At 30.6% G+C, this 13,570-nt stretch overlaps 1 protein-coding gene across 3 annotated transcripts; it reads left to right on the top strand.

The window, feature by feature from the left end:
• Positions 1-1,726: 1,726 nt before the first annotated feature.
• Positions 1,727-13,204, top strand: Rad17 (Rad17 checkpoint clamp loader component). Of its 3 annotated transcripts, none has more exons than XM_088239090.1 (10): positions 1,727-1,982; positions 2,071-2,190; positions 2,314-2,602; positions 5,227-5,401; positions 5,548-5,676; positions 7,329-7,507; positions 9,709-9,867; positions 10,296-10,484; positions 12,401-12,522; positions 13,021-13,204. In XM_088239090.1, exons 1-10 carry the CDS (start codon positions 1,959-1,961, stop codon positions 13,102-13,104), a joined length of 1,470 nt encoding a protein of 489 aa, XP_088095216.1. In that variant the 5' UTR covers positions 1,727-1,958; the 3' UTR covers positions 13,105-13,204. The 3 variants fall into 3 exon arrangements, with proteins under 3 accessions (XP_088095216.1, XP_088095215.1, XP_088095217.1); XM_088239089.1 differs by having other exon boundaries at positions 10,296-10,495; XM_088239091.1 differs by lacking the exon at positions 2,314-2,602 and having other exon boundaries at positions 1,734-1,982; positions 10,296-10,495.
• The last annotated feature ends 366 nt before the right edge of the window (positions 13,205-13,570 follow it).

Below are 13,570 nucleotides of genomic sequence, written 5' to 3'. Positions count from 1 at the left end.
CAATAAAAATATATTACCTACATAAAATCAAATTGTCACTGAGCAAATTTATCAAAGAAAAATTTAACATGATTGTGTAAAAACTGAATAAGTTATTTTTACATATTCTGAAATCCCTTTTTTACAGTATTTCAATTTTTCCAGTGACTATTGCACGCAATACAGGAAATATTTGTGAACGTTATTATAAAGAAACTATTCCTAAGAATTTAGTCAACTTTCAAACCATTTGAATTCTGGAATATTTCATAACCGTTACATTATTTTAAAGACTTTGTGCATCTTAGTTAGTTGATTGTTAGAGGGTCGGGATGCTCCCGAAGTACATATCATAAGATAGAACTGTGACTGAGGAGGAAGGAAGAACTTAGACCCTTACAAACCAAATTATTGGAATAATATTATAATAATTGTATTGGTTAGTGAATGATTCAAGAATATACCTATTGTATGTAGTACCATTTTTCAAATATATAGACACATTTTCCTTATATTACTGCCTAAGATCACTAAATAAATTTTCTGAATTGGTTTTTAATACATTATGAAGTTCACAATGTTCCCGCACTCGCTATTTATTATCAATGCTCTCTTTTGCAAACATGCTCTTATAAGTTTATTCCCTTTTCATAGGCAATGGTTCTATAGGATAGTTTTGTTTACTTATCATTATATCTAATAGCAAAAGTAATAAATATAATGTGATATATTTTAAAACACAATCACACAAAATGTTCCATATAATTTTACAATCAAAATGACATAGAACTAAACTACAAAATATAATCCGATGTTTAACTGATGTACTGTCTAGCAGAAAATGTGAAAGTTTAATAATAATGTTTAAAGACATATATTCATATACACATTCATATTTTATGGTAGTAAAATTGTAAGAAATCAGTGCCTAATTCCTTACCCATGTGTTGTGTGTTGATGGCATTCAATTGTTGACGTTTGTACATAGACACATTATATTTGTTTGTGTATTCCAGTTATGTTATATGTATATATTATTTTAGTGTTATAAATGTATAACCTGTACAAAATATTAACAATTAATGCAATAATTAAATCATCAATGAAAATCTAAATGGCTTTTTCTTACAACCTGCTAAAAATGTATTTCATTCATTCATTATACAGGAATTTATTGTGTGCCGTCAGGGGTAGACAAAGGGGTATTTTTTTGATAGATGGAAGAATTAAAGAAAAATGGATGTTACGATATAGGTGGAATGTGACTGTGTGATAACTTAAACCAGCTGAAGCAGGCCGTAAGCCCTGTAAATGCCTAGACTTCCATATTGCCTTCTCAAAAATATATATGTAGGGGTAAATCAATCTTGACAAACTTCCTAGGGAATAAACCCAGTTTACTTTTTAAAATTTGGACATATTCACGATATTGTTAGGTTTTTATTATGTATTTTGCACCACAACCCAAATTAGTGTTGAATCAGCATAGAACTGAAAAATCACATTGATTTGTGATCTCACCAGGAATTTAACTCAGAAGCCCTGCGCCTGTGCGTAAGGCAAATATGACACACGAGGTCTCCTTGTCTCCTATTATATTTCCAAGGAAAAAAGTGGCATGTTTTGAGCAAATTTAGCAAAATATTTTTATGCCCAATATTTGTTCCGTAATATTTAAATATTCATTTTCACTATTTTGTCTTTGCTCTAGAGTCTAGGTACTCACTCTATGGCAATTGAAAATCACAGACTACAGATGGGTATAATCTCTGCTACAGATATATTTGAAAATGACAGCTGACGAGCTGACAGAAAAACGTAAAATCTCTGGGAAATCATTGTTGGCTCGAGTTGAGTGTAGTTTGTTATCGAGGATGATTGAATCTTGAATCATAATACCAAACAAATGTTGATCAATTGATTTATGTGTTTAGAATAAAGATTATAAATTAAAATTTAAAATCCTCAATAATATAAAAATGAATCCTAAAAAAACACGAAAAGTCAGTTTCATGCACAATTCAAATACCTATCATTAGTGTATCCCGTTATCACATTTGAAAAAAAATAATTATGCTTTATTTATTTCAGGAGCAAAAATGGTTCACACCATCTTTCGATTTTGAAATAGGTACTGAAAGTAAAAAATCCAAAATCGACAGCGAAGCTTCCCTTACTTCTGAAAAATCAAATGTATTAAAACCATCACTTGTAAGTACATACATATTTTTTACTATAATCAAATATTTATTGGAGATGCAAAAGGTAATAAATTTTCTAACAAACAGATTTGTTTGTTTTATTTTAAATAATGAAAACTATTATTTATTCTAGACTGATTGTAGCATTATTTCAAATAATTTAAGTGAATTTCAATATGAGAACATGTTAGACCAATATCGACCGGTAGAAGTCTCCGATTTGGCAGTGCAAAACAAAAAAGTTCAGGAAGTGTCCGATTGGCTTAAGAAAGCATCGAGTCAGCCTTTGGGAAATATGTTGCTGTTAACGGGACCATCAGGCTGCGGAAAGACAACTACTGTAGAATTGTTAGCCGGACAATTAGGACTTGATATGAGTGAGTGGGTCACGCCTATAGACGTAGAATACGTCCGTGATTATGGTAAGGTTCCTTCTGCATGTGTATGTATTTCAACTAGAGTGCAAAAAAGTTTACATGACTGCTCCTTGCTAAATTGTTATTATTATATTTTGAGTGCTTTATATTTTATTATTTAAATAAAACACGAGTGATACTTAAATCCACAAATTTGGAATATCCAGTGACCGGTTTCATCGCTTTCGCGACATCTTCGAGACTGGTATCTTTATTAAAGAGTTAAATGTATTTATACAAAACAGAGGTAAGGATAGATAATTCAAAGTTATATGTAAGTAAATTAAATAAAGTTATTTTTATCTTAAGGATCATTATCTAAAAAATTTCTTCGGGTTAACTAATGAGTTGATATAATGCTATTTTAATGAGTTTAAGTATTTTATTTTATTTTTAGTGTCCCATCCTTCAACCGGTCACTGGATATTCCAAATTTGTGGATTGAAGTATCACTCGTGTTTTATTTATATAATAAATTACAATGAACTTCCATCAAGAATTTTCACTTACAAACTTAAATGTTTGAGTGTTTTAGATTATTTGTACGCAAGCAATGGGTTCAACCCTTTACAGAGATCGAGAATCATTATGAGAAGGGAATTATGTAATTCTAGGAATTTACAAGGCTTACGATCATTGGCTGACACACTGTTCGCCATTCTACTTAAACTCGAACATCGATATTAGCTTTAGTCAACAAACAAAAGAATTTGAGAAATATAGCTAAAATAGTGAATATTTACATTGTGTAAAGTGAGCTCTTTGACCAGCCACACAGTGATCAATTCGTGCGAATGTTAACTGGAAATTTGAATAAATTTCATGATTCCCAAAAAAAACAAATGTACGCAAATGGAATTAAAACATATCACACCTTAAAGATATACTTAAAAAAAAAAAACGCTTTCGCATAGATTAGACAACGTCAGAAAGTGCTTACGAATTCTGTCCAGTGTCAAATTCAATCCGTATCCTTGAAGACAGTGCGGATGTGAGATTTCGTTTTTCTGTTCTAATGTAAACCTTACGTAAAGTGTTGAATGTGGAAAACATCGATGAAAGTATAATTTACTTTATTACATAAAAAAAAAAAGTTTATTATGTTTTGGGTACTATAAAAAATGTTGTCTAGAATGGTCAATTGGTCAATTATCAGAAGATGCGCAGGAAGCACGACATAAGGAGTATCGAAAATATAGAGAGCATCACACCAGAAAAATATCCAGAATCAACACCAACGAGGATTTACTTCACCATCTTTTGATTTCGTCGGATCCAATAATTTCAACAATTATAAAGCTTCCAGTAAAGAGAGCGAGCATTCTGCCTAAAGACGTACTAAAAATTCTAGGTAAAGCTTCCAGTAAAGAGAGCGAGCATTCTGTCTAAAGACGTACTAAAAATTCTAGGTAAATTCTAGAACCTACAAAAAATCTCAACAGAAACTTAGCGCAATGTGACACTTTTTTAAATTGTACTGATAGTGATCGATTTAAATATTTATTTAGTAATATTTTTTTAAGTAAAAATACACTTTTCTTTTTGTTGTTTTATTCACCAATGTTTGTACTTAATTATATTAATTTTATAATATTCTGTTATGTAATAAAACTATTTTCTTTCATTTTTGTTGTGAATAAAATACACAAATTATTTTATTTTGTTGTTCTAAATAAAAATTTTAATTTAAAAACACCACAGGTACAAATATAATAATTTATCAATATTTTCTACTAGCGCGAAGTGAAAAAATAAAACAAATATCTAGTTAAACATTAAAAATTTATCACTGTGACCCAGTATCGCTATTAAAATATTTGTAAAATTTTATTATTATATTTATTTTTTTTACATTTTCCTAGAAGAGCGAGTAGATTTATTTCACTCAAACACATTTATCAATTAAAATGTTCAAAGGAGATCACCCAGCCTCCATACATTTTAGTGCTAATTTTGGAAGAGCCAGCCATCTAAATTAAATTTAATATTATAATAGAGTATAATAAAATATACCCTTTTTATTACAAGACTAAAGTTCTAAGTCAAATCTGTGAGATAATATTCAAACTCAAAACATCTATTCTATTTGTGGAATAAAACCTAATTATTATTATATTTCTCATAATAATATTCAAGTCAGAATGAAAAGCCTTTGCCTTTTTATAATGTACCTGAGACTAAAACGCAATTAACTACTATTACACCACTTTATATAACACTTTTGAGAAAAACAAAACTGCTTTACATCTATGCTGAGTGATACTTTGAGGTTAAATATTCAAACTCAAATATAATCTCAGAGAATTGACTTAGAACTTTGGTATAGTAATAAAAAATGTTTTAATGCCGAGTTCTATTTAAATAATGCGTTTATATTTCTTGGTCGGCATTAGCCCAATCTGGGTGATCTCCTTTGGCAAATTCAATGTTCAGTACCAAAATTTAAACATTCAATTTGCTTTCCCACTAGCTAAAATAAACTTACCACTGTCTTCCTCGAAACAATTGTTAATACGACATTCGCATTAAAAAATATTTTTATATTTTACCGGCATATTTACTAAATAAAAAATATTTTTGCAAACACCACTGTCATTGTGCCAATACTAAATATTTTGAATTATTTTCAGGAGGTAACAGTTTTAGCTTCCAGGAAAAGCAGTCCGATAAATTTTTGGAGTTTTTACTAAAAACTTCTTCCTACAAGAGTCTTCTCAAGAACACCAATCGCAAGAGAATAATATTAGTCGAAGATTTCCCAAATTCTTTTATCAGGGACCCTTCGGAATTCTTTGATATATTGCAGTGAGTACATGGTTATTTTATCAACAGCAAAAAACATTCCAATAGTTTAGGCGTCTACAGAGCTTGTGACCTGTTAACGTATTTTCACCTACTAGACACACATTTTTTTGTTATATATTATAATACATACCACAATTGGATTTCAGAATCTATAAAGAAAGAGGAAAGTCTCCATTAATATTTATATGCACCGACACAAGAGATGGCGGACTAAATATGTCCTGGAATTTATTTCCTGCTAATATACAAGAGAAATATGGTATAGATCGCATTAGGTAAGCGTTTATCTTTATATTCTGCGGACCCTCGATGATAAAAGTGTTTTATATGAATCCATTCACCGAATCCCTGTCAAATGAAAATAGTAGTTTTGCCACACTGTATTTTGCATGACAAATTTCGACCATTATGGTCATACTAAAAAACAATAGAAGCTTCTTTATTTTATGGGGGAAAAGATTAAGCACCACACCCAACTGCTTTAGACATCCTAGGTATTAAAATGAAAAAAAAACTCACAGAAGCTCTGACAGCCATGGAGAATGTATTGAATAATAAATATAACATGAAAATAAACAAGAGCAAAACTAAAGTGATGACTGTAACCCATAATGAGTAGCAAATAAATGTAGTAATGTTAGGAGCAACACTGAAAAATGCGAAAGAGTGTACCTTGGAAGCAGAATCAAGCATCCGCAAGCAATTTGCCAAGACATATATGTAAGGAGCATATTGATGTACGGCTGTGAGATATGGTGCCTTACCGAAAGAGATAAAAAAAATACTAGAGGTCTTTGAGATGTGAAATCACAGAAGAATATTAAAAATTTCCTGGAGAGCACATCGCTAATGACGAGGTTCTCGGTAGAATCGACGAAGAGAGGCACCTAATCAAAACCATCTCAGAGAGGCGAGCCCGATAGATCACCCACATTATGCGCCACGAGGGTCTCCTGCATGATATAATAGAGGGAATGTCTGAGGGAACAAATCACAGAGGACGTTCTCGACGGGAGTATTTAGAACAAGTGTGCGAGGACTTGACTTGCACCTCATATGTTGAGCTGAAAAGAGCTGCAGATAATAGAGTGCAGTGGAGGATGAGATGCAGGACTTTGCTGCAAATTAATCCCCAAGATTGAGACTGCGAAGAAGAAGGTATTACAAAAAAAATATTAAAAAATTAACTGTGGTTTATATGGGTCGACTATCGTGAGATGCCCACAAAGGGGTGAGAAGGCTGGTGCCTCCGGATTGTGGTTCTTATTTCAAATTTTTACCTTGCCGACATCTCTTTTGTTGATCTCCTTTATTCATCTTGTGCATCTCTTTTATTATCTTGTTTTATAGTATCTACATCAGGGCAATCGATACCAGGATCTATAAGACTATTGAGATTATGAAAATGACTTTATTATAAATAGTACCCATATATATAGTACCCATTTAAAACTCCGTCAGCCAAGTTCTCTGACATTCTGGCGTCTCTAATATTTCCCGACTCCACCCTTCCTACTTTTTTTACATATCGATCATCCAATTCATTGAGAGGACATCTCTACTGCAAGTTTTGAGAAAATGAAAATAGAACCATGTTAATGGTCACCTAAAAAATAATATCATCAATTTGGGCATGTTTTAATATTCTTTCAACCAATGTTTAGTGATTGCTGACATTGACGATATGTCTGGTTTATTAATCGGATGTTTGGAATATTTTTCAAATGACACAAGCAATATTACTATTTAATTCTGTAGAAGTTTTTCGGTATTACATTTTTTTAAAGCATCTTTTGCAATGGATGATGATAGAGAGAAAAATTTGACATGTTTACTAAATTTAAATATGTTCTTTTCGGTCTTGTTCACTGGTTGATCGATATCTCCTAATTATTGTATATCATGTATAGTTAGCTAATCCTTACAGTTTTAATTCTGTGGCCCCAACTGGAATGAAACAAGCTCTGAAAAGGATAACTACTCTGTTACAAAAATCCCATTCTTCTCTAAAAGTGCCAGATCAGGATTGTATTGAGAGTATTGTTAATTCCTCTATGGGAGATATCCGTTCAGCAGTTAATAACCTTCATTTTGCTTCCCTAAAAGGTATGTATCCTCTCATGCATTACTGTTTTGTACTTTAAAAAAATATATACCAATTTGCAATATTTCAAACAATTTTTTTTTATTATCACTGCACGGTAAAAATCTACAAAAAAATATTGCCATGACTCTGAAAACCTGTTTTGACAAAAATTATAAATAAAATTAGCGGTGTTTTAAAATTCATGTAAATTATATTATGATACAATAAATTATTTTTCTAATTGAAGTACCAAAAGAAAAACAAGTTTGTGTAAAATCTAAAAAACTCATTTTATTAGCAAGGTAATATAAAAAAAAGTATGTAACTTTTGTTTAATCAATAATAATTATTATGTATTATTTTCTCCTTTCAAATAAATATAATATTTTAACCACTCAAAAATTCAGGTTTATTGGTGGTTTAATTTTAATATTCATTGTTATTAATTTCATAAATAAAAGATCATTCCCTAAATACAGACGACAATAAGTGGCTCTTCAAAAAGATATTTGTTCCCATGGTAGCACATATCCTATAGAGTATGGGTGGCCAATGTTCTAACCACTACGGGCGACCTGCTTTTGAAATTTTTGACGGTGGTCTACTAACACTGAATGTAGTAATTTAGGGCCAAAAATAAGTTTAAATTGAAAACAAACATAGATAATACCAAAACCAAATCAATATCAAGTTATTTAACAATAACAACAATTAATGACGACTTCGCACAGACATACAAATATAATAACAACAATTAATGACGACTTCGCACAGACATACAAATAGTATCTAAATAAGACAAGATGTTATTTTATTTTATTAACGTAAGCAATATACTTATTGTTGGCTTTACAATTCGTAAATATTAACTATTTATTTAGTATCAGTGGAAACATGACATTGCGTGTTATCAGCAAGCTTGTAGTAATTTTATTCATAGCTACTAGATACTCGTAAACATGCTGTCAAATGGTCATCTGTCAAAGGAGAGCGATGTTTTTATTACATCTTTATTGAATTTTTTTTTTCCAATAAAACATTATAAATATTTATAAAGTTTTCAGACATCACATTATTATGATATACTGGAGAAAAAACAAATCAAAATACATGCATAGATGAGAGTTTTTTAAATTTTATTATTTTATATATAAATTGACCACAGAAAAAAATGTACTGTACCCCCCTTTAATTTTATTATACTACTTGTATGTGTATGCCAGTTATTTTAACGCTTCCTTTTTAGTTTTTTGCATTGCTTTTGACTGCTATAGAGCAGTGGCAAACGGTGATTTTATTTACAGGTAAGCTATAAAAAAATGACATTTATTTGTACCTACATAGTAGGTACATAATATAATGTATGTTATATAATATTATCCTATAAATTGCTATTTTTTCAGTGGTTCTGTGTGATACAACTCTCACCTATGAAATTAACTCAAACGGCGTAACTTCGTGATATATTATGTTGTGTAGCTATATTATCCATTAAATTTAACACAAAACTTGTATCAAAGTTTATAAAAAAATAGCACAATGAATTCAGTCAGTACAATGTATCATTACCATTGGAATGTCAACCGGCCGATTTGTTCTAGAAATTAGAAATGAATAATGCAAAAAATGTCCGCGTCGAGCGCCACACATGTGTTGCTAGTCTATGTTATAAGTATCATCTCTCAAGAAAAATAGTCCTTAAGAAATCATGTTTGAAATACTGTTTTCCAAATCAACAATCTTCAAAGAATTTGTGTAATCTGCAGTTTACTCTAGGAGAAAAATCCCGCCACTGGGTTTAATATGTTCAAAATATAGTACACCTATTTGTATGAAGAAATAAGCTGGAGTAATCGGCTAGTTCCTTGGCTCATTGTTAACGCTGGGCGCGCTTTATTAATATTTTTATTTATATTTGGAGAAAAATACAAATGGTGGCAATGTTCGTTTGTTTTTCTGTAAATAAAGTTTCCGTTAAACATTATTATGGATAGTCAAATATAATGGTAAGCTTCTATACACGGTTCGCCCGTCCTATAGAGTCATGCTTCTGGTCACTGGTTATTTATTCCAAATTTGTAGATTTCAGAATTACTTGTTTTTTTTCTCTATAATAAATTGGTAAGTTTTTCTAAAAATTATTTCATATTATTTTATTTTATACATTAATTGCCATAAGAAATTATCAACAAAAAAATAATTTATTTATGATTCCTTTTAGGAAATAATATTTTTGTCACACCAAAAGCAAACAATGCCAAGGAAACAAAAGGAAAGAAAACAAAGAAAAATAAAGAAAATAAATCCAAATTAGCGTCAATGGGAAAAGACGAGACCGTTACTATAATGCATGGTGTAGGGCGTGTGCTAAATCCTAAGTGTGAGTTTACTCATATAAATTTATATTTCAAAACAACGATATTATATGTTTATCCTTTTTTTTAAAATCAGTGGTGTTATTGCTTACCAATCAAAACTCTGGTGGCAGTAGGAAAAAAAATGTTTTTCCTATACAGACTGTTGTTAACATTGTAATATTGTTAAACACCACATTTTACACAAACACTTCATAAACCTTCCTATTCAATACTATGGAGATACCAACACAAATGTCCCAGCAGAAGTGCGAGAGTGAAGCGATATTCATAAAAAAAACTTAAAACCTACACATAAAACATAAAAATATATAGTTTTACTGAAAAGTTAAATACTTTGAGGTATTTATATTACAAAAATGTGACTTTTTAATTAATCTCTAGTAATAATAACAGGGTATAATAATAATAATTAATTTTAAATTGATTTTAGTAACAGAGAAGTTAACTGCCAAAGATCACCAGAGGTTCACACACAGTCCACAGAGTATTGTGGATTGTTTTCAAATGCAGCCGGCTTCTTTTGTCAGTTACATCCATGAAAATTATTTACCACACTTTTCCAACATTCATTATGTAGAAAGGGCAACAAATTCCCTCAGCGATGCCGACTGTTTCATGAGTGAGTGGAGGGTGAGATATTTTATTTAATAAATATTAAATCTTCTTTTATTACTAATATACTTTGTAATTCCACCATGAGTTTTTTCTTTTCTATTATAAAATAAAACTTTTTACTTTATAATCAATTATCAATAAATCGCTTTGTTTTTTATTAAATAAAATTGCCGTGGCTGTGGACAGCCACACATGTCTATCCTGACATACATTCCTACATTCAAGGCACACAGAAGGAATGTGATGTGTTTTAATGCTACCTGGTTGAGTTTCGATAAAAATTGGCACTCAATATCCAAGAACTTAATGTATTCGTGAATATCGACCATCTAATTTTTATCTAAACTCAACCGAACAGCATCACAATACACTACCGCATTCCTTCCGTGCGCCTTAAAAGACCCCGACTATAGCTTCTTCCACATACAGACGAGATGTATGAATGTGGAAAAAGGTGGAATTGTATGTCAGGGTAGGCGTGTGTGACGGTCTATCCTCTCTGCCTATCCCTACGGAAATGGCGCAATGGTAGCAGTAGCTGTGGGTTAGATTTACATAATATGTACATTCATGTTTTAATAAATTTAATCGACGAAATTAAATCTGAACAATCTCTTAGTTCAAGCCATAGACTTCATACTTCTAGATAATTATGGATTATCTTCATTTTTAATTAAATGTTGATTTCACAAATAATTAATATTTTAGACTAACTTTATAGATTTCAAAAAAATTATAAATAAATCTCACTATTACACCAAGTAGTGGTAATTTGGCATTGTTTCATAATTACACCAAGGAAATTAATATTTTCATGAGAAAGCTTTTTTCATGGTTAGGAGACTTAGGTTACTTTAGATTAAAATATTCATGAATACTGACTGGTTGTTTAACTAAAGCTGGCGCTTTCGAAAAACTCACAGAAACATTTAAAATCTACAGGATTTTTATTTAAAAAAGGTTGTATTCAATTTTAACCAACTGTGCTACCTTTATTGTTTATCAATAAGTGTGTATACTTTTTTTCTCCAAATTAATTCGTACCGTGCATTTTAATTCATCATCATTTTCATTCCCTTTCCACACCTAATGGTGCATAGGGCACTGCATTGGTAACCAATTACAGCGTACATTAATCATTTTTGTTGCATGAAGGTGAGATGATTAGTCTCATGCTTCAGGTACCAGTCCAGGGACTGAAATATTCTAGTGTGAAAACACTCTTTCAAATAAATCATCAACCATGTCGGGAATCGAACCCGAGACCTCTTGCATGGTAAGCAAACACACTGACCATTAACACCACGAGGCCGACTTTAATTACACTATATTGATTATAATTATAATGAACTATATATTAAATAAAAAACATGCTTGTTTAAAAATAAATAAATATTTTACTTTTTTTACGTGATTGTTTTTTTTTGTTCTAATTCAAAAGAGATTTTATAAAACATTCAATACTAAATAATATTTTTTAAATAAATATTCTGTTCATTAAATATGTTTTTGTGTAAGTTTTACGAAAGCGTCAGGACTAGATTAATCGACCTATACACGATTTGATTAAATGAAAAAATATATTTGCAAACCAGTGTTTTTAATCCATAGCTTAATATATATTATTATACTTTACTATTAAGAATCGTAGCAAAATTCAGACGAACGCAGAAGCATCCTGTGTATATTTTATTACCATATCATTAGCAACTAACAAAGCAATAGTTGTCCATGTCACACTCATAAGCGCGTCTGAGTGCGAGAGAGACAGATAATATTTTTACAATGCGTATGCCGTACAATATCATACCATGAGCTTATTCACAGATACTACACAAAGCGATTGTGTAAGTATTGCGAACGCGCCAGCTTTAAAAAATCCACCAGTACGTCACTATATGTGTTTATTATTTTTATCAGGAAAAGTTTGGGAAGATATACGGACTAACAGTGGCAGTGTCCGGTCTAATGACAGCCAACAAGGCTCCCGTATCCTCGTGGCATCCCATCAAAGGACCCCAGAAAGGAAAAATTATTTACCCGTAAGCATATCATTCCACCAAAATATTGCTAGATTGTCAATTTATTTAAAATTATAGTGGTGAGAAATTTATTTAAAAAAAAAAACAATTTAACTTAGCACCTTATGTACCGGGTTATGGTTGTTGTAGACTTACGGATCTAATGTCCGTTAACTGATTTTTAGTTGATAAATGAGAATCAAAACTCGATTCCCATTTATCAACCTTAGGAAATGGTCTGAAAATTGAAATATTTGAGTAAATAATATAAGTTCTCTCTTAGAGATTACCACATTTCAAACAAGTGTGTTCCAACTAGTCTAATTTATTTATTTGTGTTAAAGATACTATTTTGAAGGCTAGAGTTGTAAAGACTTATTTAATTATCCAAACTTGGTTTAGACCCAACTTTATTGTTTTTTTACTAATTTCCATAATTCCAAATTCAATCTGAACACGATTATAGCAAACTAAAACATCAATTATGAAAGTATGATCACATATAATTGTATTGTTTAGGTCCATGCAAGAAATACCCTTATTAGAAAGAGATCAGTTAATTTGTGGAAAAGTACTAGCAACAGATTTCAAAGGTTTTTGTAATATTATTAGTGATGGGACTGTCAACGAAGATAATAGTCTTATAGAAGAATACACAATATGTGAATAAACTACAAATAAATGTTTCAAAGGAACAAAGAAATTATTATTGTTTTCTTTTTTGTATTTTTTATAAGTGGTATGTACGAATGTTTAGTTTTATGTGTTAGTGCCTGTTGGCGAACCAAATAAACATACACATTTTATTTGAAAATTTTCTGTCAACGCACATATAAGCCAAATTTATTAATGATTTGAATGGACTGTACTTTTAATTTTTTTCATTTTAATAAATCATGAGATTGAATTTCTCACTGTGTTTTTTTTTATTTTTTTTTTATTTATTTACAATTTTAAAAAACCCGTTAGGGTTACATTAGAAATTTAATATTGTCTAGTCATTTTATGTCTCGTCTAGTCTAGTTAGTTCAGTCAACATGTGCTTTTTCAGATTGATTTTAAATTTGTC

This window comes from Micrasema longulum, unplaced genomic scaffold, assembly GCF_059751315.1.
Source record: "Micrasema longulum isolate JH-2025_06_02 unplaced genomic scaffold, ASM5975131v1 h1tg002065l, whole genome shotgun sequence".
Classification (NCBI taxonomy): Eukaryota; Metazoa; Arthropoda; class Insecta; order Trichoptera; family Brachycentridae; genus Micrasema; species Micrasema longulum.
Note: the sequence above shows the minus strand (reverse complement) of the source record. Positions and strands in the feature narration are given on the sequence as shown.